Genomic DNA, 22,075 nt, shown 5'->3' with positions numbered 1-22,075 from the left:
GAAGACTGTTGCAATCTTTGTCGTGAACAGACGGTGATCTCGTGGCTTGAATGACGAGGGAAGATTGGAGGAACCCAGGTTGAGAGTCTGAGGCTTCCAGGTTCATGTCTGAGTCGTATTCAACGTGTCTGGGTGTTAAAGTCGTCGCCTGACATGAATCCTCTGAGCTAGCGACAGAAACCAAGGAGACGGACCTGGACATGAGGCCGCAGCGCTCACTCTCTGGTCGTGGTGATATGGTCAGACAGTTCTCCACGGCTGACATGACCTTTGCGCTGATAGAGGGCAAACTCTTACCATCAAGCGACATTGTTCTGGGGCTGGTGCCGTCCTTCAGGGATTTATCTCTGTTGTGGACATCGGAGGCTTCAGAGCTTTTTGAGCGCATGAGCTCCTTACTCAGACACGGCTCAGTCTTCATTCTGTCTTTAGGCTTGGACTTCCCTGGATCTGCCAGAGGCCGCTGCTTAAGCCTTTCTCGCTCTTTTTGTTTGATTTTCTCCAAGTGTTTGCGATGCCACTGCTCAATCTCCTGGTCCTTTAGGCTGAGCATGCGCTCAAAGCTGGTCTGCATCAAGTCATCGTTCACGAGCCTTTTCTCTTTGGGCTTCGAGTCTCGTGTTGCTGGCGAGGCTTTTGATTTGGCCTTATCTGCATCCGTGTCGTTGGGTTTGGCCTTGCTGATTTTGGCCTGCTGGGAGCGGTCTTTGTGGCGGTCCTTATCCTTGTCCTTGTGTTTATCAGAGTCTCTGTCCCGGTCTCTACGATCCTTCTCTGGTGTTCTCGCAACCTCCTCCTTTGATTTTGTAGATAAGGACTTGCTGCTCTCGGACAGATAGCTCTTCTTCTCTTCTAAAAGTAATTTTAGATTGGAGCTTGAGGAAAGAGTTCCATCTTTTATTTTATCTCTCTTTTTCCTTTCACAGTCCTTTTCTTTCGAACGATCAGATTTGCTATGATCCGCGTTCTTCTCAAGAGGTTTTCCTTTCTTATCAGAGTTGGTGCGCTCCTTTTCTCTGTGATCCCCAACACTATATTCTCTGTCCTGCCTCTCCCTATCAGACCGTTTATCAAACTTATCTTTATTTTTCCGGCCGTCCTCATGCTTTTTACTTGCGGATAAAGATTTCAGTTTCTCATTCTCTTTGTAGTTTTTATCTCCAGGCGAGTGGGAAGAAACGACTCCTGTCCTTTCTTTTTCCTTCCAACGGTCCACTGAATTCTGTGGTTCAGCTTTGTCAGGGTGCTCCGTTTTAACCTTTTTTTCCTTGTCAGGATGCCTTTTCTCCATTTTCTCTGAATCCTTCTCCTTTCCAGGGAGCCTCTTGTCAGTTTTCTCGCGTGAGCCTTTTTCAGAGAGCTCCAGCTGTTCTTGATCAGCTGTGATCCCACTTATGGGTTTCTCTTCGGTCTCTTCTTTCAAGCTGTTGCTCTGCAGCGACTCCTCAGGAATCCGCCCTGAGCCGTGGCAGTCCACCCGCTCGTCACGCTCACTCAGCTTTGAATCCTTTACCTTCTCCTCTTTACCAGCAGCCTCCTTCCGCTCTTTTTTCACGGCCTTGTCTTTTTCTCGCTCCTCTCTTGGCCTCTTTTCCTTGCTGCTCGGGTGCTTCTCCTTCGTGTTTCTCTCATCTTTGACGGGAGGGGAATCGGAGGTCTTCTGAAGTGAACTATTATCTTCACCTTCCTTTTTCACTGGCAGATGTTCATCCGTCTCATCAGTTTTGAAAAAGTTCTCTTTCCAGAACTCTCTGTCAAACTCCAAATTCCTGTGGCTGTCTTTCCTGGCCTCCTTCTGCCTGTGGCGGCTGCGTTCTGCCTCATATTCCCTCCTGTGTTTGTCTTTCTCCTTGTGTTTAAGTTTATGCTTCTTTACCACTTTGCCGTCTAAGTCGGTCTTCCTTAAGGCACCTTCAGAGCTGTCTACACTGTTTCCTATGCTGCCGTCTTTGCAAGGACTCAAACGACCGTCGTCCCCGTCTCCACTGGAGTCTTTCTGTTGGTGTTTGCTCTTTTCCTTGTGTTTGCACCCCTTGGTGCTGGAGCCCTCGGTGCAGTAGTCTGCCTCCGTGTAGTGGTTGTATTTGACACTGTCCACCGGACATGAACTGTCACTGATTGAAATGCACATCTTAGTATTTTCCTGTTTGAGTGGTGTTTGTTTGTCTGTCAGGCTGTGGTTCAGTTTTGGAGATTTTATGGACGACAAATGGAAGAGGTGGACGGATGAGTCATCTTTAGGACTGAAAGACATCTTGAAGGAGTCTTCCTCCCGACCCTTTTCTGTGCTCTCGGACACGGTTGCGAGAGAGAGGACCAAAGTTTTGCTGTTCTCTTTCCCATCCTCTTGGTTTTCCTTGTTTTTATTCTGGCTTTTGCTCTTCCTCTTGACTTTGCCCTTGTCCTTGTCCTTTTGCTCAGCATTCTCCTTTTTAGACCTTGTATCCGCCTTGAGGCTCTCTGAGCTCTGAGAGCAGGTGGGGGAATTCCTTTTCTCGGGAAGGCTCTCCATTTCGTCGCTGGACGTATCCGAGCTGCAGTGGACACGAGAGGTCTTCTGCTTTTTGGACTTCGAGTACGAATCCCCTTTTCCACTCTGCTTTCCTGCCACATGATTCCTATCTTTCTCCTCCTTCTCCTGCGGGCGTAGTTCCCTCCGGAGGATGTGTCTGTCGTTCAGGGCTTTACTGAGATCCTCCCCCTCTTCCTCGTCCTTGAACTCATACTCGTCCAAGCCTGGAACGGACGATGACGATTTCGTGGCCGGTTTGCCGTCCGAGTCCTTTTCAGTATCAGAGTCTTCCAAGTTGTCATCCACACTGGATGGATTGACAGACGGAGGGTCTTCCGACTCTGCAGAGAAGACAGGATCTATTTTAAAATGACAGAATGAAAGTCAATAAAGCACTTTATACATCATACAAACACAAGCATTGATTGAAGATTAAATGGTATAGCAAACACTTATTCCAAGTTAAATTACTACAATATTATTTCCCTTGGTGGTAAAAAAGGGAAAAAGTACTAAAGTAAATAAAATCAGAATCAGCTTTATCTGCCAAGTAAGTGTGTAAGTGAGTTTGACCCTGGCATTTTGTTGCTCTCAATGTAGACAGAAATAGACGTGCTGTTTAAGACTGGGGCAGTAGAGCTGAACTAAGGTAAAGCATTTGACTACCATGTACATATATAAACATATAACTAGAAATACCAAAAAAGGTCATCACTATCATTCTTTCCCATTAAACATTTGTGAAATTGTCATATATTGTTGAATTATGGTCAAAAACATGATTTGTGAGGTCACAGTGACCTTGACCTACGAACACCAAAATCTAAAATCAGTATGCATGTACCACAACAACACAATGTAAACAGTATTAAAGTAATGTAATAGCATTAAATGTTATAGGTCTATTTATGAGGCTATATGTATATCTATATATAAACGCCGCAGCATTCTCTGCATACCTGAAGAGCTGTCCTCTTGGTCCGACAGTGGCACCTCTCCCTTTAATAGCTGCTCCAGCTCCTGAGAGTCTACTACGTCCACTGGGCGCTCTCCGCGCTTGTTGGCCTGGAAAGCGTTTCCACCGTGGCGTAACAGCAGTTTCACAATCTGCATATTAAAAAGGCAAGAATGGAGATTGAGAATCTTAAAACAAATATACACAACAGAGATTGCTGGAAGTAAAGACTCAAAAGTTGGATTTGAAACGACTGTCCTTTACACCGTCCTTTGATAATGGACGGCTCAAGATATTTTCTATTTCTAGACATTAGCCGAGTACAATTGGTTTATATGACGTACAGCTTTAATGTTACATTACATTTTTGGACACGTCATTCAAGTGAAGCTCTTACATCTTTATGCCCGCTGCTGGAAGCATCATGGAGAGGCGTGTCGTCATCCAGACCCTGCGTGTTCACCTCTGCACCTGCTGATATTAAGACCTTGGCCACATCGTAGTAACCAAGATTACAGGCTTCATGCAGAGGAGTCCAACCTGGGGAGGAAAAGAAAACAGCAAAGTTTAAAACTTAAATTTAATAAAAGCATTTTCTGAATTTTACATCAAATGTGCACAAACTGCAGTAAGATTCACACTGATGTCCGTTTTCATTATCTCATCACGAGAGATCATCTTCGACTTAGCAGCAGTTACTCAGCTGTTGTCAGCTTCGTGTCATTAATAGCTACCATGCAGACTCGATGAAAGCTGTTAAATGATCTCTTCCCGGGGGATCGTACCGGCAAAGTCTTTGACGTTGACGTCAGCGCCGAGGCTAATGAGCTCTTTAACTTGCTTGGCGTCTCCCCGGATGGCTGCCATGTGAAGGGGAGTCTCCCCTCGCTCGTTCCTCTTGTTGACCTTGTCCTTCTGTCGAGACGAGGCGCTGCTGGGGACCTTCTTCTGCACAGGGGTCGTTTGTGAGGGGTGACTGGGAGTAGAGTCTGGACACGGGCAGAGAGAGAAAAGCACTTAATTGATGCTTGAAGCAAAAGCGTGTCACAGGTTGAGATAACCGTCTGAATTAATGTCACTGGATCGGGCAACGACAGAGAAACTGGTTTGCTGAGCACTTGGAAGAGTGTGCTTATAATATGCGTTTGTGTGTCTTAGTAGGTATTTATGAATGGAAGAGTCAAACAGTCATTTTGGGAATTAATTTGAAGATTGGTATTTATGTGTGTACTCTAAATGTGAAGGTACAGACAGCAGCTGGTGAGCTTAGTAGAGCATAAATCAAAGAAGAAAAAAGGGAAACAGCAAGCCTAGCTCTATTTAAAAGGATTGTAGTTTCTACACTTTGTACAGAATAAACAATTGATATACAGTTTTAAATCAGTAGGTTTAAGAAGTGCTGGCAGGTGGATGTTGTTAGCTTCTGACAAAGAAAGCTAAATTTGATCAACAATCCCTGATCAATCAATAAAAAATAATGATGGTATTACATGTTATAATTCAGACAGGGGTACCGAGAATACCGAGCATCACACAAAACTAAAAGCACATCTGGTTGCTGGCTCCAGACATGAGTGGTGTCAATCTTCTCGTCTAACTCTCAGCATAAGTCCATAAGCAAATGCATTTATTTCCCAAAATGTCCATCTGTTCCTTTAATGAGCATTTGATTGAGCAACCGGTGACACTGGTTTTACTGGAAAACCTGTGCCTACGTGCGTCTGTGTGTATATTCAGCATGTGTGTACCGATTGTCCTCGCCTTACTACCCAGAACATTTTAGTTACGAGCAATTATCTCAGTCAACAGCACAACATCACGAGCGTTGCCCTATTCTCAAACAACCTTGAAATATTAGAGAACATGTTCCTGAAAAAGCTCGGAGGCATGACTCATCCACTAGTAAATATACTCTGAGCCATCTTGAGGATGTGGTGAAGGTGAAAGGGCAGGCACACAAACCTGGACTGTTGGCAGTCATCTGCATTAGGAGAGCCATCTGTTTTCGCTCTGACAGAGGATACCCAAACAAAAGGTTGGGAGCCTGGGACTTCTTGCCCCCAGCCTCCTTTTTCACCTTCTTCTTGTCCGGTCCATCTTTATCTGTAAAACAACCAACAAAGATTTTAGAGAACAGTCCAAAAATAAGAGCAATTTCATCGTCACAGTGACACCGTTTTCCTCTTTCCCTTGTATCTGTTGAGAACGCGGAGAAACAGATGACAAGCATGAGGTTTCGAAAAAGGAGGACAAAAAAAAGAAGACAGCATTCTCTTAAGCCAGCCAAGTGCCGCCCCCGTCTCCATCAGTCAGTCGTTACTAAACATAGACATGCGTGAGCTGTAACACGGGCAAATGCAGGGCGAAAAACACACACACGTGCATGTGTGTGTGTGTGTTTACAGCAGCATAGTGACGTGACTTGTAGAGGACACGGGGGCTGAGAATCGGGCTGCAGCGATTACCTGCGTATATCCTGCAGGGAGGCACTAATCTCTCTCCCCAGGTCTCACTCGACTGGCCTGGGTCTGAGTCATCTACAGTGCAAAGCAGAGAGGATGGGGAGGGGAGAAAGGAGGGAGCAAGGGGGGAAGGTGGAAGGGTGGGAAAGCACCGCATTAACGCTCACACTCTCTCTCACCCTCCTCCTCTCCCATATACTCAAAATCAGACAGGCACAAAGGCAGACTCTCACTCCACGCACAGATTATGAGTCATGGCAACAGAGGAGACAGGAGAGACGATCCGACGTGGTCAGTGGAGTCGTTACTTCCTTCCTTCAGCAGCTGCACAACACAGGCCTGCGAGGGAAAGGCTGCAGGAAGGCAAAGCCGCCCTCCGTGCTAGTTTAGCTTTATAACCTGCGCAACATAAATTAAACTCAGTGAATTCAAAATTGAGGGTTCTCGTGTGTTAAGGTGACGCAGGACCACACAATGAAATGCTCTACAGAGGAGATGAAGGAACATCTACAGGATCTCAAACAGTCTGTAAAACACATTACTGTAATTATGGCTGTGCGACACACTAACCCTATTTTTAGTTCTCAAATCTGATGTAAACATACAGTTAAACTTTTCACTAAATGACAGAAGCCGAATAGTTTATTTACACAAGAGGTAAGATTTCAAGTTCACAGTGTCTCCGATGTGAAGCATTTTATTTTCAACATAATGACGCTTACCAGGAACCAAAACGGCAGTTACTATTGCACGTCTTCTCACAACTGCAGGGAGAAGACCAGGTCTTAAAGGACAAGGCTGCTGTTCTATATCTTTGTATTCACGTGTTATTATTTATGTCAACAAATTCCCTAAAAAGAACAAAACAAGCAACGCGTTAGTTCAGCTCACGGTACTGCTCTGCCTCTCAGTCAGAAGCCCATTGGTTCCTCATTAATACCTAAATCTTTAGGAACAGCTTAAAACAGCTGGACACTCTTTGGGACTATTTTCAGCGGTGGATTAATACACATTTGGTGCCCGAGGAATTTACAGCACCAGGATGGTTTATGTGGGACTGAGTCAACATAAACTACCACGTGTGGCTTATTGATACGTGTTTGGACAAGAATGGAGGTTTATTGCAAAGCGGAATAAAGATATAAAATGCTTTTAGCTACACAGATAACAGGATTTGACCGCATATCAGGAACTATTAAGACAAATGAGTTTTGTGTTAAAGAGTTGGGTTGCCTAATGTTTATTTTCACAAGGAAGTAAACGGCCAAAACTTAAAGCACAACTATATTTAGAACAGATTCTCTCCATATTAGTGTGTTCCCATTTGCTTTTTTCCCCTTGAGTCTTGCAGTACAACTTGATTTATATCTCGTTATTCAACACAACAGGCCACATCGTCATAAACATGGACAGATTTTGATCCTGTTGCGAAAAAAGAAGAAACCCTTTGACCTGTAGACAGTCTCTAAAGAAAACGTGCAACAACAAGCCAGCAGGGGGCGGTGTGAGGACATGGCAGCCAGCCAGCAGCATGGCTGTTGAAAGGGGAGCAGCAACAGCTCTTACCGGTGTCGGAGTCTCGCTCCTCAGTCCGTAGCGGACTGGCAGTGAAGGAGAGCTTGCGCTTCATGGAAGACTTGGTTTTCCCTTCCTTCCCCAGCAACTCACTCCGGTCCAGCTTCGGAGTTTTGGTGAAAGGGGACAACTTGTCTTTGCTCTGTGAGAGAGGTGAGGAGGAAACAAGACAATAAATACAAAACAATCATTTTGAACACAGACAAATGTGGCCACACCTTTGCTGTCTGCGCGTAACAGTGTGTGTATAAAGAATATCATGACGGTAAATAAACTGCATTTAAAAAATAAAAGCTAAAGTTAATTAGTTCACAACAAAAAGCTTTGAGCTTACCATGCAGGTTGCATTTCAGATGAGACCAACGCTTCCTAAAACATGATACTAACATAACAAAGTGCAGATGATTATATTACAGGCAGTGTCTCTGCAACCTATTGTTTGGGTCCTGCAGGCAGCAGCTTTGCCTGCATGACTCAGGAAAATCTTAATACGAAGGCAAGATCTCTGCCAAGTAAAAGATCAGGAGTGACGACTTTACATTTGTTTACACAGAAATAAAATACGAAAGAGAGATATATATATGAGTGCAAGTTGAACTCCCAGAGTAATGTTTAATACCAATAGATTTATTAGATTAATGGCTTCCATTAAGTCTGAAAAGAAAACACACACACTAGACACAATCTTGTTTATACGCAGCAGCAACTAAAGTCTGGGCCATAATTAAGCTAAAAAGAAAACACAACAACAACTCCCACTTCACAAGACAGAAAATGTTAAATGTGATCACTCCCACATGCAGCTGCCATTTGCTTTTATGGATATAACTTTGGTTTTCACTGCATCAATTAAAAATAGTTTTACATGTGCTGGATTCTTCAGAAAATACTAAAAAGGATGGTAGGGGTGGAGGACAATACTTCAGTGCCGTGCATCATATGCCACCAGTGACCGCACTAAACATCACACCAGTAATATCTGTATTTTATCACAATGTCTTACAATTCCAGTTACCCGGGTTCCTGCACTCGGATTTGCAGACAAGGCTTTTTTTCAGTACCAGTAGTACTTTAGTGAGCAGCACTTTGGTGCAGTAAAATACATTTCTGGCAGGAGGAAAAATGTCTGCAGTGTGGTGCTTCTTTGATCTCAGCAAAGCAAAGTGCCAGCTGTGCAAAGCTGAAGTGTCTGGCAGTGTTAAAAGTAGGGGATGGTTAAGATGAGAAGCGCTTCTGCCTTAAAAATAAAAGCAGACATCAATTTATCTTTCTCATTCTTGGAAAAGGGGTTAAATAAGTAGTGTTGGTACGACAATATGGGAGACAGGATATGGTTAAGATTGCTGATGAATCACATTTGATATAATTACAATATTTGCATCAATGTCAACATGTGAATCTGCGGCTGTCGGCGTTGAGATTAGATACAGATAATAACGTAGCAAGCAGGTTAAATGTGCTCGGCACCAGATGTGTGCCTCTAAAACTCCTCTAGTGTTACAGCGAGTGGGTAATGAGGGTGTTTACAAGTCACACTTCAGGTTGCAGAGACATTTATACAAATGTCTGTGAAGGTATCACCATAACTTAGTGCTGTAAAAGCATTAAACGAGCTTCCAGGGGATGTAGTGCAGGCTGCTTCAGTTACATCTTCTGATCAACAAAGTATATTTTGTATAACTAAAACAACCGACTTGTGATTGTTTGAGAAAACATCAACGTTATTTTAAACACGTATAGGGTGGTATTACTTTGGTGTTGTAGTTTGAGAGTTTGGTGTGGAGGATTGTTATGTACTACATTCAAACTAGACTCATAGACTCATACAGAAATAACAGATACTCGTGGACCCGGGGAGGAGGGACCAGCTTTGATGGCTGTGTTTACAAATCCACAAATCCTACTCATTGTGCCTTCAACATGGAAGGAGGGCAAAGTGACAACACAAAGATATAGTTGGTATAATTCTTTGCTCAAGTGTGGTCCTTCAGTGCCATGTTGTGCCTGTGCTCACATACCTTCTTCCCCGCCTGTTTATCCACCATGGCTCCATCTCTGTCGCTCCCAGGTTTCGCCATGGTGCGGCACCTGACTAGCTGTGACAGCTACAGCACAGTAGGTTCATCATGCACCTGGAGACCGAAAACCACAGCAATGAGAAGGATTTCATTGCCACATCACAGTCTGGCTGACAGTTACACTGGCAAGAACAAGAGGCAAGTTTAAATGCAGGTACAATTAAATTCTTCTCAGAGACCGTTTACAGGCTAGACTTTCAGCGAACGTCGGTATCACGCAGTAAAAGAGCCAAGTAAAGAAGAGTGCCACTTTTTGTTTAAGGATGTGTTTAGAGTAGATCAGTAATCAGGGATTTTTATTGAAATTTCCATTCCACTGCTTGAGACAGAACCTAAAAAAACAGCCAGGAAACAACTACACAAGACGGCATGAATCACAGCTTTAGGGACTCCGAGAGGAAAACATTTCCCCTGAATTGTGTCACTATGGTCTACTCATCAGTGTAACCAAGCTCTCTCTGATGTGGTTTGTGTCAGTGTAGTAGCACAAGTAGCAGAGTCCATCCCCGTGGGCGCCTGCAGTGACGGAGGGAAGTATAACACTCAGCTGAGCATGCGCATAAAGCCGACATGGCATGTGTCAGATATCTCGTCACATGAAGATCGACAATTTCAGTCACAAGATTCTCCGTTTTGCGTTCCCCGCTTCTTTTTATACACAGCATCCCATCAGATGTGACAGAAATGGCATCTCTTGAGCCCAATGAAAGTACCGCAAACTGTGAACTCTATATTAGGACACCTGAGGGGCACTGATGAGTTGTGAAACCGCCTCCAAAATGAACGGGACAGCCCCATTACTCAATATGCATCCAGTTTCAACTTCGCAAAATTCTATTCAATTTCTTTAGTATTGCACTTACTCACTTAACGAACAGCACTTCTACTGCGGATGACCCACTTTGCTAGAGAGTACAACTATTTCTAATTCAGGGGATTTCTCAGGGAAAGCGCTGTTTTGATTAAATAATTCAAGTAAATCAATTAAACCTTTTTTTTTTCCCCCCTCACTGGTTCCAGCTTTCAAATGTGAATATTTGCTCTTTCACAACAGTAAATTGTATATTTGTGTGTATTGTACTGCGGGTCGGACTGTGAAAGTGTAATTGACATTTTTCTTTAATATCTAAAATTGTATAAACCACACAAGGAATAGATTAAGCAAATAATTGGAAGATAAGTCATTAATAATAATTCTTTGTTGCTGCCCTAATATATATATATATATATATATATATATATATATATATATATATATATATATATATATATATATATATATATATATATATATATATATATATTTCCAGGCAGTTAAAATCTAATTAGATTAAAAAATAAAATGTTGACATAGCTCAACCCGGTTATTTACAACTTTTGTTTTTCTGTGGGTCAGTACACGTGTAAGGGTTTGAAACAGACAGCACAGCCATAATCTCAAAATGACAAGCATTGCTACTAAACCAATACTATTGAGAGGTCCATCATTAGTAAGAAGCGTGCCACTAGAAATCATTTGTATTTGATTATTTGAACAATTCCTTGGAAATGAAAAAAAAAAAAACACAAATGTAAGTGGTTGCTTTTCAATTACAACTAAGACAGCAAGGCTCAAAAAGACAAAAGTAATGTAATCTGTCAGTGGACTACAAACTGAGATCTTATGACATGCCAGTCTTATAAGACCGCACAGTCAGCAGCGACACAGTACACCGCCATGACAGTTCAATCAATCCAAACACAAGAAACACAAATCCAAAAGCATTCTACCACGGTAGTTAAACGGATCATAACCTTCAATTATGAAATTTCATCAAGTTAACAAGCCCATTCTTACACAACACCTTCACACGAGACTATTATGGCACAGAGGATTTATGTGAAAGCCACACGTCTTACAAGTTTAAGCAGATAAAGCACTCCAAGACAAAAAGGTGTTAACAGATCAACTTTGGTTGCAACCTGTTGATTTTATTTATTATTTATTTATTAAGTCTCAATTTAACTTGGATTTTCAGAATGTGAGATTCCTTGTGTTTTCTTTTTAAATGTATATGGATACAGTACATGTTTGTTTTTAGCTGCGAAAAGATAATTAGACCATTAACTGATTAAATCTCGACAGAAAACATGGAAGTATTTTAATAAAATAGTTTTAAGTCTTTTTATTGGTTTCCATTTTCTTAATTGTAAAAACGTGATGCTTTTCTGTTTTATATATAAATCTAAATCTAAATATAGATATATATATATATAGAGATATATATATATTTAGATATATATATATAGATATAGATATATATAGATATATTTAGATATATATATAGATATATAGATATATATATTTAGATATATATATATTTAGATATATATATATATATATAAATAGATATATATATATATAAATCTATATATATATCTAAATATATATATATATATATATCTAAATATATATATCTATATCTATATCTATATCTATATATATATAGCTCTGGGATTGGACTTCAGATAAAATGAAAGATTTTAAGAGGTCACATTTGTGCTGGGCTTTTATTGATAAAACATTCATCAGGAAAAACTAAAATGTGCTAATTAATATATAATAAAATGAATTTATATATATTACAACACTATTAAAATGATTACATCTTTATTAGACAGCAGGGCACATTTGAACAGTTACACAGGCCCTTTGCCTTGCCAGATAAAACCCAGTCCTACTGGTTTTCAGCACTGAATTACCAGGATAGACTTCTCAAAGTAAGCCAACATTTTGTTTCTTCAGATACCTTTACAACCTCTGCTGATCCTAAGTAATAGCACAGTGTTGACAGGTGTCGTTTTTCTAACACACAGCCCTGCAGCTCAGCTGAGGCCAGTGAGAGGTCCGTCATTAGTCAGCAGATAGCCGGTATGCAGCAGCACCGTCATTCAGGCAGCTGAAAGGGAGAATTGAGCGGCCCACAGCGAACACGTTGGTGTAAAGAGGCTAATGTAAGGGGGGTATTAAAGCAGTATGGACAGCCCGGGACCAGACCAGAAATTACGCTGACAGGACTCCAATCTGGCCCAGAGAAGAGGCGAGGAGGGTGTGACTATAATTACAGAGGTATTTGGGCACTCGCCAGTTTGGCATTCTCGTTCACTGCCGTTTCATGAGCAGCTCAGGGCTGCATAAGCCCCCGCGAGCTCTGCCATTAACCTTGGGCTGTTTCAAGTCTAGATCAAACCCTGCCTCGATGACTACTACAGTTCACAGAGACTAAGGCTGAGATGAGTTTGACATTGGATCCCGGACAGTGAAAACAACAGTTACCTAACCCACTTAATTTAAATGAAACAGACTTATCAAACTGCAAAATCACGACTTTAAAAAAGGGTGAGCGATGTACAACAGACAAATGATGTGATGCCAGAGATACTCGGGCCGTCTCATCATCAGCGATTAGTTTAATAATTCAGCAGCCAAGGAACACTGACACTGAAGAAACTGAACAAAATATACTTAAAGGCTGCAACTAATAATTATTTTTATTGACTCATCTGCTAATTATTTTCTGAACTAATAAAATAAATATTTTGCCTATAAAGTGTCAGATAATTGTGCCAAAAAGAGCCAATGTGATGTCTCTAAATGTCTCAAACCTCAAGCAGACTTGAAACAATTAGTCAATGATTCATCAATTGACAGAAAATAAATCTGCAACTATTTTTGATAAATCGTTTCTACATTTTTTTGCCCAAAATGTCTTTGTTTCAACTTCCTAAGTGTGAGGCTCGTCTGCTCTTCAACGTATGAAGAGGTGTTTATTTGAATCTTTGAGTTTTCACTGTTGGTTGGACACAAAAAAAAAGACATTTTAAAAGATGTTGCACAATGTCACGGGTCATTTATCATTTTCTAACAATTAACAGCATAATTGAGAAAATGATTGTCACATTAAAACTGATAATGATACAAAATCATTAGTTGCAGCCCATAATAATAGACCAATAGATCCAGTTCTAAAATACACCATTCCTGTGTCCAGTTCAGTGAAACCATGGTGCTAGGCTCTGTTTGCCATGTAGCCACAGTACTGTAACAGTTTTAGTGGATGACCAAAGCATGGTGGCCATCAGGGCTGGAGGTCAATTTACTTTTCAGATTATGCGATTTAAAAATATAACAGTTTCTAAATTATCCTCTTTAAGCCTGGACATGACAACCACTTGTAATGAAAAATATGAGTCTGAATATTTCAAATTTTAAATATCCACCAAGTGAAGTCAGTGAAATCCTGAGTTACGTGTGCTGGCTGCACTGCTGGTCCCTCGGAGAAGCAGATGCCTCCCTGTATTTATTTATAACCTGGTGTTCCTGCACTTAACTCCACTGGTTCCTGACTAACAACAATAACAACCATTTCCCTGTAGTGATGGAGCATGTTGGCCCTGACAGCTGAGCGGCCGCTCCGGTGCTGTCCTTGCGCGAGTGCAGCGGTTTGAAAAGTTGGGGGGGTGGTGAAGAGTGTGGTTGGGATGTAGTTGGGCTAGATGAAGAGCACACACAGTACAGTAACCTGATCCACAGACTGCAGGATGGGTAAGGGAGGGAAGAGGGCTAAGAATAGCACAGAGCCTGACAGAGCAGCAGCATTACTTCACTACAGCTTCCAGAGTACTCCCTGCTGCGTGCGTACACACACACACACACACACACACACACACACACACACACACACACACGCATGCATGCATGTGATATTCCCCTGGTCTCCCATGTTGCTGCACACAAAGGAACCTACAAGAAAACAAACTCTGAATGCATCGCTGTGTTTAAAATGTTATAGACCAGTAGAAATAAAAGCAAGTGGATTATTTTTAAATCTACATTAAAGCGAGGAGGCAGGTTTTCCGACAATAGGAGGCAGGCAAATCCTGTAACGCGCACAAGGAGACACACTACGCTTGCTGCGACAGTAAACAGCCGGTCACGTGGTTGTGGTCCTGTATGCCGTCAGTTTAAATGGTGGGGGAGGTCTCTCTCAGCTGCGCATCCACTCCCAGCCTTCGTCTCCTCCATCTCCTCCTCCTCCTCCTCCTGACTCCCTAATGAGTAGCAGGACAAAGCCAGGCGCAAAGGCCCCATTATCGAGACTACGGGAGAGGGGCAGAAGAGGCAACAACACCCAGCAAAGAGACAGCCATCTTCAACATGATCACACACACACTAACAGCATACATGTTTATATAATGTACCAATGCATGTGCCTGAAATGTATGAATTCCTCGCACTGTGCACGCCAATTCTGTTATGTGCCTTAGATGTGTCCAATTATGTTCCTGTTGACAACACAAAATAAGAAGATAATCGTATTCTTGAACATGTCAGTAATCCAAATTATTGTTAAAATTATGGAAAATGCATCAATTTATCCTGTAAAAACACCAAATATATGATGGTTGAGTTTATTATTAGTCTTTATAAAATTAACATTTAGTTTTTGCCTGTATTTAGATTAACTAGGGAATTTTAAAACATTAAATCAAAAGATCTGATAACTTGTGGGGTTTTTATTTATGTATTCAATATTTATTTAATAAAATAACTGGATAAATTACTGATGGAATGAAGAGATAGTTCCAGCAATAACCCCGTAGTAATATGTAGAGATGTCACGAGAACTGCACCTTAGGTACCATCAGGGCTCGAGTCCAACAGCATCCCGAAAGGACACCGTAATCTTACAGTCGACACATCCAGGGGACGAATCCTTCCCCCCCCCCCCGATAATGCTAAACACACATTCTGTGTTGAAATCGGCAGGAGGAGAGCTAGTTAACGCTAGCTGTTAGCAGACAGTAAAGAAGGTGCCATTGACATGCATTATGGTGCGTTTAATCTGAACGATAATAGAGGATGTACATTACATGGGATTTATTGTGTTGGACTGACAAAACACTAAGGCATTTAAAAAGCATCAGCTTCGACCGAGAAACTGGGATTGACTTTTACTATTTTCTGATATTTTATAGACCAAACGATCGTAGAAACTAATCAGAAGATTATTCAATAATGGGAATTGTTTGTTGCAGGCCTAGTACATAGCATAGACCAGAGTACCAGAGTTAAATGCACAAAATCAAAACGTTTTATAGATTTACAATCAATAGAGTCTTAACTGTCTACCAAATGCAAAAGCATAAAATTGCATTCACAGAACAAGTGCAGCTGTCTTTCTCCAATCACTGGGTCATCTGAATTTATTTCGACATGGACAAACAAACAGCAAGTGACACTGGATGCCTCAAGGCGTCTGTTCACCTCTCCCTACCCTAACCCCAGACAGACGAAACACGCCTCCTCCAACCAGAATGTCTGGACTTCGTTCCAGTGGTTGTTTGGTTGCATAAATGAGGCAGCCATGTTCCTGGGAAGAGGTGGTGAGGATCTGATTGAACCTCCCCCACATGGGAAAAGCATGGGTTACCATTGCCAATTCATGAATAGGCACAAAACAACTGGATGCCAAAATTTCAGAGGCGGAAAGATTTTATCAAGGCTCCAGCCACCCTTACAGATGGCATTTGGTGGATAAAATTAAGCCACCTGGTCAACTGTCGAAATGTTTATTTGATGAGGTCCACAAGTGTACCAAATGGTCAATTTTCTGCCCAATTGAGAGAACATCCAGCACACTCTTCAATTAAATTAAAGGACAAATCATGTTCGTTTGTCAAAAATACTTTCAGGGCAGCAAATTTTCTGGCCTAATTCATAATAATCCAAGCATTAAGCTGTTGTAAGACCCAAACATAATGTACTTTATGTGTCCTAAATGTGTATTCTTATGTAAGATTGAGTGCTGAACTGTCTCACAGCCTTAGCCATCACTTAAAAGCTTCCATAAAAAAAACAGGAATAGCCCTACATTTACAAGGGAGAGGCTCAGGGCATGGCTTCGTACACAAATCAAAAGCCTCATAAAATAGCCTAATGTTTGTACGCGAAAGGCGTAAATAGGGTTAACTTTACTGGCAGGAGAATAAGGCTCAACGCACTGAAACACGGCTATTAATATTGGTCCGAGAGCCTTAAGAAGCCTACCACCACCACTCTGAATGTAGGTTAATGATCAGATACCCAAGCAGTGGACAAGAACAATGAAGCCTTTACTGATTATGGGTTAAAAAAGGAGGGGTGAGGGAATGCAGGAGGGATTAGAGCAAAGGTTAGGACCTAGGCGTGGGTCTTGTTCCTTTTTCCACCACAGCGCCGAGCTCACATGACTGGACAAAACACTGGGTAACTGTTGCTGTTCAACGTTTAAGGACACTTCAATATCTACAGCAGGCATTCAACAGTAGCAATTGAGAAACCTTATTCACAATTCCTAAATAGCCCACATGACTATAAAACAAAACATCTCTAACAAAATGTCACAACCTCAAGGTATCCCCCCCCCCCCCCATCTACTGGGTTCATGTGAGCAACTAGCAGGCCTCAATCTGAAAAAAGAAACCCATAGGAGGGAAATGTTGTCAGTTTTCATCATGACATTCAAGACGTGACTCCATCTACACCTGCCACATCCTATTAGGCTTGATGAGATGTCGATCCGATCACAGGCTCTGCCAAAACCACAGCTTTGCAGTGCCAGAGTAAGCCTCGGCAAGGGCAGCGTGTAAAAGTTGACACAGCGACTCCGTCTTTAAACTGGACGGAATACACGGATCCTGAGCAAACAAAGTCTTTAAACAACAGTCATGCAGCATGAAGATTAATAGAAGTTTCAGTTTACTGCATTCACCATCGGGGACTTTCAAGATAATGCAGATAAACAAGTCATGCTCTCTACAGAGCGCACTCAGCAAGTTAACTTCTACTACTTTATTGTGAACATTAATAATAAATAAAAAAAAGTCAACACACAGGTTGACCTTCTCCCCAGTGTTGCACAATGGCACACTGACCAAACAGATCATTTGCCAATAAAGCAGTGTATACTCGCTACTAGGGAAGAAAACTATGAGGAAAGAAACTCTATTTTAAAACTGGTAAATACCAGTCCAGCTTTTCTCCCAGCAAGAAACGATATCTGTTTGGTAATTGGGATAGGGTTGCAACTAATGATTTGTTTATTTTTATTTTGCAGATGATTTTCTTGATTAACTGAAACATGCAGATCATCATTTTACAGAGCCCAATTAAAATAGCTTGTTTTGTCCAATATACTGTCCAAATGTCATGATGATCACAGAAGACTAAGAATTAAAATTCACATTTGAAAAGCTGGGAGCACAGAATTATCTTTGGTAATTTTACTTTAAAAAAAATAAAAGCCAAAACGATTGGTCAACTATCTAAATTGTTTACGAATAATTGCTTTTTAATTAACTAAAATCGAGTAATAAACTAACCGTTTCAGCTCTACCATGGTAAATATCGGCTGCATTAGTAAATGTGTCTGTTTCTAACACTACAGTCTGAATGCAAAAGGAGAAGAGAAAATATGATGCATGTAATATTGATGTATTTCTATGGTGAGCACAACATCAGAACCAGCATATTCATATCTCTATATTGATTTGGATTCTCAAGTATTAAAAGATGGAGGGGTAAAGGACAAAGAGATGAGCTTCTGTGTCAAAGAGGCAATTTTAAAATTTGATTGCTGTGATTATTCGCTGCATCAGGACAGTGCCTGCATTTTAAACATGAAACCTGGGTCATTGAGGATATAAAAACTGGTCCGACAACCTCACATTCAACAGTCCAGTGCGCTCCGTATATGTAGACACAGTAAACAGAAACAAAGTAACCGCAGACTTTATCGTGATTTCAGATTTTGTGTTAAGGATCGCTGATAATGGCAAACACTTATCTATCCCAGTATTCTAACCCGGGTCTAAATCAATGGCCGAAAAACTATTTCAAACTGTAGTCAACAAATCAATGCATGACATAGTATAACTCTTGGACTGGGGGGCCTTGAAGCCATGAGACATATCAGATCGCTAAGTAAACATAGCCACAAAAGGGCTAACTGTTATAACTGGGTTGCTCTGAATCTAGATTTAAATATCGTTCAAGGCTTTTTTTGTCTGGAGGGAGGACGGGCCAGAAACAAAAGGAATGCTCTTATCTGGAAATGAAAAATGTAAGAACAGACAATTACTCCTGCGTTATGCAACGATGGGCTGCTGAACAAATACATACTCACTGATGCAACTTCACGCTAATACTATAATCAAACTTCAACAATTAAAATCTTTTTCAACCTCTGCTTTTTGTATTGCACTGGTATTAATTTATTCTTAAGATTAGAAAGTTAGCTGAGATCTTCAACATTATCCTAGATACGGAGTCATTTCAACTCTTTTCTCTCTGAATTTAGAGACCGTAAAGAAATTAATTACATTTGGGCTTTCATTATATTCAACACGCAACTGGAACAGTCTAATTATAACCATATTTACATTACTCTCAACTCTATAATAATATAAACAATGGCAGTTAAACGTTTCATGCAATTCTTTTTAATGTTTTCCCCAATTCCTATAAAAGTTTAAATCCCTGTAAAGCACTTCGAAACTGCTTTGAGTATGAAATGTGCTATATAAATAAATGTGCCAGACTACAGCATATGGATTAGGCTAATACAATGTTAATGAGCAAAAATATAATGCTGTAATGTCAAATGTTAAACTATGTTGTTGTAAATAATGGTTAGTTGATAACACACACAGTCTAAAAGCAAATGATTTATAATCTATTCTTGAAAACAAGTTTAACTTTCATGTACACGGTCAATGATTAACCACATTTCTGAAAAGGGTCCAGGTCAAAAAAGATCAGAGAAATGTTTAAATCTACACAGAAAGGGTAGTGCAACAAACCAGATGAAAAGATTTGCACAGAAATCGACGCGTGAATGAACTCATTAACCTATTCTGCAGCAGGAGGATCCTCGCGCATCAGAGAGCATGGTGACCGAAGGAGCCAGAGTAAACAGGATATGATCGCTTTCTTTGGCATCAGTAAAGTAAAAGCAGCCCAGCAATGAAGAATGTAAACCACATGCCCATGATCAAATTATCTTTTCCCCCTCTTAACTATCAACGCTCACTGTTATCTCTCCTACTTTTCATTCATAAAAAAGGAAACTTTAAGGGCTCATTAATAATTAAAAACCTAGAACGTTGTAATATTGCAACCCAACTTTTCCTTCTGCATCGTCATGCTGTATTCGCCTGCAGGAAGGTCACAGGCTCTCAAAATTGCCAGTCTTTATAAACACATGGTGGATTATCGAGGCAACATCAGCCGTTATACACCGAGATACTGCACTCAACGTACCAAACAAAAACAATGCTCTACACACATTCAGCTGTTGGCAATGACTAGCACATGTTGTGTAATCAGGAGGCTCTACCCTCTTTACATAAAGATACACACACACACACACACACACACACACTTGCTGGGCCTCTAGAAGACGCTGATACTTGGCTGCAGATGCCAAGCTAGAGGCACTTTATATCATTAATGGCACTGGTGCTTTTACAGTCGCGTTTGAAAACACAACGCAATAAATGTGACTTACAACTTGAAGTGAAAGTGATACAGAGCAGTATTTTAAGATTCTGGAATAGGAGGAAACAGATTATTTCTGCCTTTGACTCTCTGTGTTGTGGGCTTTTTATTACATTTATTACAACGTTTCCCAAACCTTCAACATAACCCAGTTTGAAGAAATCTTAAAACAAGAGGAAAAACAAAAACTGACCGTTTTGGGGGTTTTCCCTGAAGATACTCCCCTGGTGTGATCACTCAAAACAAAAACAAAAAAAAGAGGAACTGCACTCATAGTATGTTAAAGGCTAATAATTTCACAGCTTTATTACAGCCAGAATTCATAACAGGCCTGTGTTGATTAAGTGCTGCAAGATGGCAGAAGGATTAGACTTAGAAGACAAAATATAAATCCAAACATCTCATAGCCAGCTAGGCTAAGCCGCTCATGAGAAAGGTCTTTAGCACAAAGGGCACCAACTTTAGGAGTCATCCAGATTCCTCTTATGAATCACTTGAAGGAGAGCCCAAATATTCAGTGAGCTGAGGCGCACACTTTAGGAAATTAGTTTGTCCACCATGACTGACCTTAATTAGTGTTATTTTATACACATTTCCATCTTTTCCCCAGGTAGAATAATTGCTTTACACTTTCTTCCATTCTGGTGGCATTTATACCCCACCACCTCCTCTTTATTGTAAAGGACACTTTCAGACCGACATCTTATTTTCCTTTTCTTAAACTACTAAATATCCCGTGAATGTGTGATGCACAAAACTATATATCTATCCTATTGAGGTATACAACAAACTACTGTTATATGTTGGGCACAAAAGCAAATAAATAAAAAGGCTAAGTACATTATGTCTTATCCATCCATTCTGAAAACTGGAAGACAAATCCATCCCAATGAAAAAAAGACAACTCCTAAAGCAGAGCACAAGGGAATATTGTATGTCCTTACATAATTGTTCCAGCTTTACAGCGCCAGTGGTCTCTTAGTGGCTCTCTAACTAAGAGGCTTAAAGTCGGTCTGTAAAGGCTACAGTAGCCATGGTATGGTATCCCAGCTACATTTACAGTAGTTTTCATTAGTTGATTCAGCCAATAATTGTACTACTGTATAAAATACTACCATGGCAAGAATACAAATAAAATCCCAGTATCAATCATGCATCTACTCCTTCGTATAGGACGGCAATAAAAGTGCATTAGCGTTAGTGGGGAGATCCTCACATCAAACCAAATGCATCTCCAAGCTGCACCAACAAATGATGAATGTGCGACTACATGAAAACAAATCGTCTGATAGAAAGACGGCTGGGTAATAGTGAAAGAAAAAGCTTCGGAGGAGCTGCACAACCAAGATCAAAATGAGTCAGTCATGGAAAACCTTCTAGAAATGATGAGCCGAGAAAATAACCATATCCAACACCAATTCCGACAAAACACCCTGCATTCTCACAGAACAAAAAGCACATGCTCTGTTTTGGGAGCCACTTTGCTGTGAAAATGACAATCATCAGTCAAGGTCACCCAATATCTTGCCATTGGCTGTTGCTAAATTCACCCTATACTTGTAGTGTGCATGGAGATTTAGTGGTTGCAACTAGAATGACAGTCAAAGGTACATTCTTTGAAAGTAATGTTTTACAGGAGATGCAGTATCACATTACACGCTTGTTGTAATGTCTAGGGTTGGGAACCGAAACTCGTTTCCAAATAAGAACCAAATCCAAAATGAGAAGAACCTCTTACCCATAAAAACAAATGGAAGACATTTTGTTTCGTCTCTGCACTATAGGAAGATTAATAAAAGTTGACAAAAATGGTGACAGTAGCAGCTTCCCAAATTTAACGGGACATAGCTTCAATGTTTTGAGAGCAGCCTCCATCTGAGTACTAGGTGAGCGGTGTATTTCAAATTAACAATT

At 40.9% G+C, this 22,075-nt stretch overlaps 1 protein-coding gene across 1 annotated transcript in view; it reads right to left on the bottom strand.

Annotated features, from left to right (window-relative positions):
• ankrd12 (ankyrin repeat domain 12) overlaps window positions 1–22,075 on the bottom strand; it is a 30,639-nt gene that overhangs the window by 4,710 nt on the left and 3,854 nt on the right. Inside the window, 7 exon segments of the mRNA XM_029452985.1 lie at window positions 2–2,853; window positions 3,472–3,619; window positions 3,865–4,007; window positions 4,253–4,456; window positions 5,430–5,570; window positions 7,496–7,646; window positions 9,523–9,636. Coding sequence (XP_029308845.1) covers window positions 2–2,853; window positions 3,472–3,619; window positions 3,865–4,007; window positions 4,253–4,456; window positions 5,430–5,570; window positions 7,496–7,646; window positions 9,523–9,582 — 3,699 coding nt within the window. The 5' untranslated portion in view covers window positions 9,583–9,636.

This window comes from Cottoperca gobio, chromosome 17 (assembly GCF_900634415.1).
Source record: "Cottoperca gobio chromosome 17, fCotGob3.1, whole genome shotgun sequence".
Lineage (NCBI taxonomy): Eukaryota > Metazoa > Chordata > Actinopteri > Perciformes > Bovichtidae > Cottoperca > Cottoperca gobio.
This window is presented reverse-complemented; position numbering and strand designations above follow the sequence as displayed.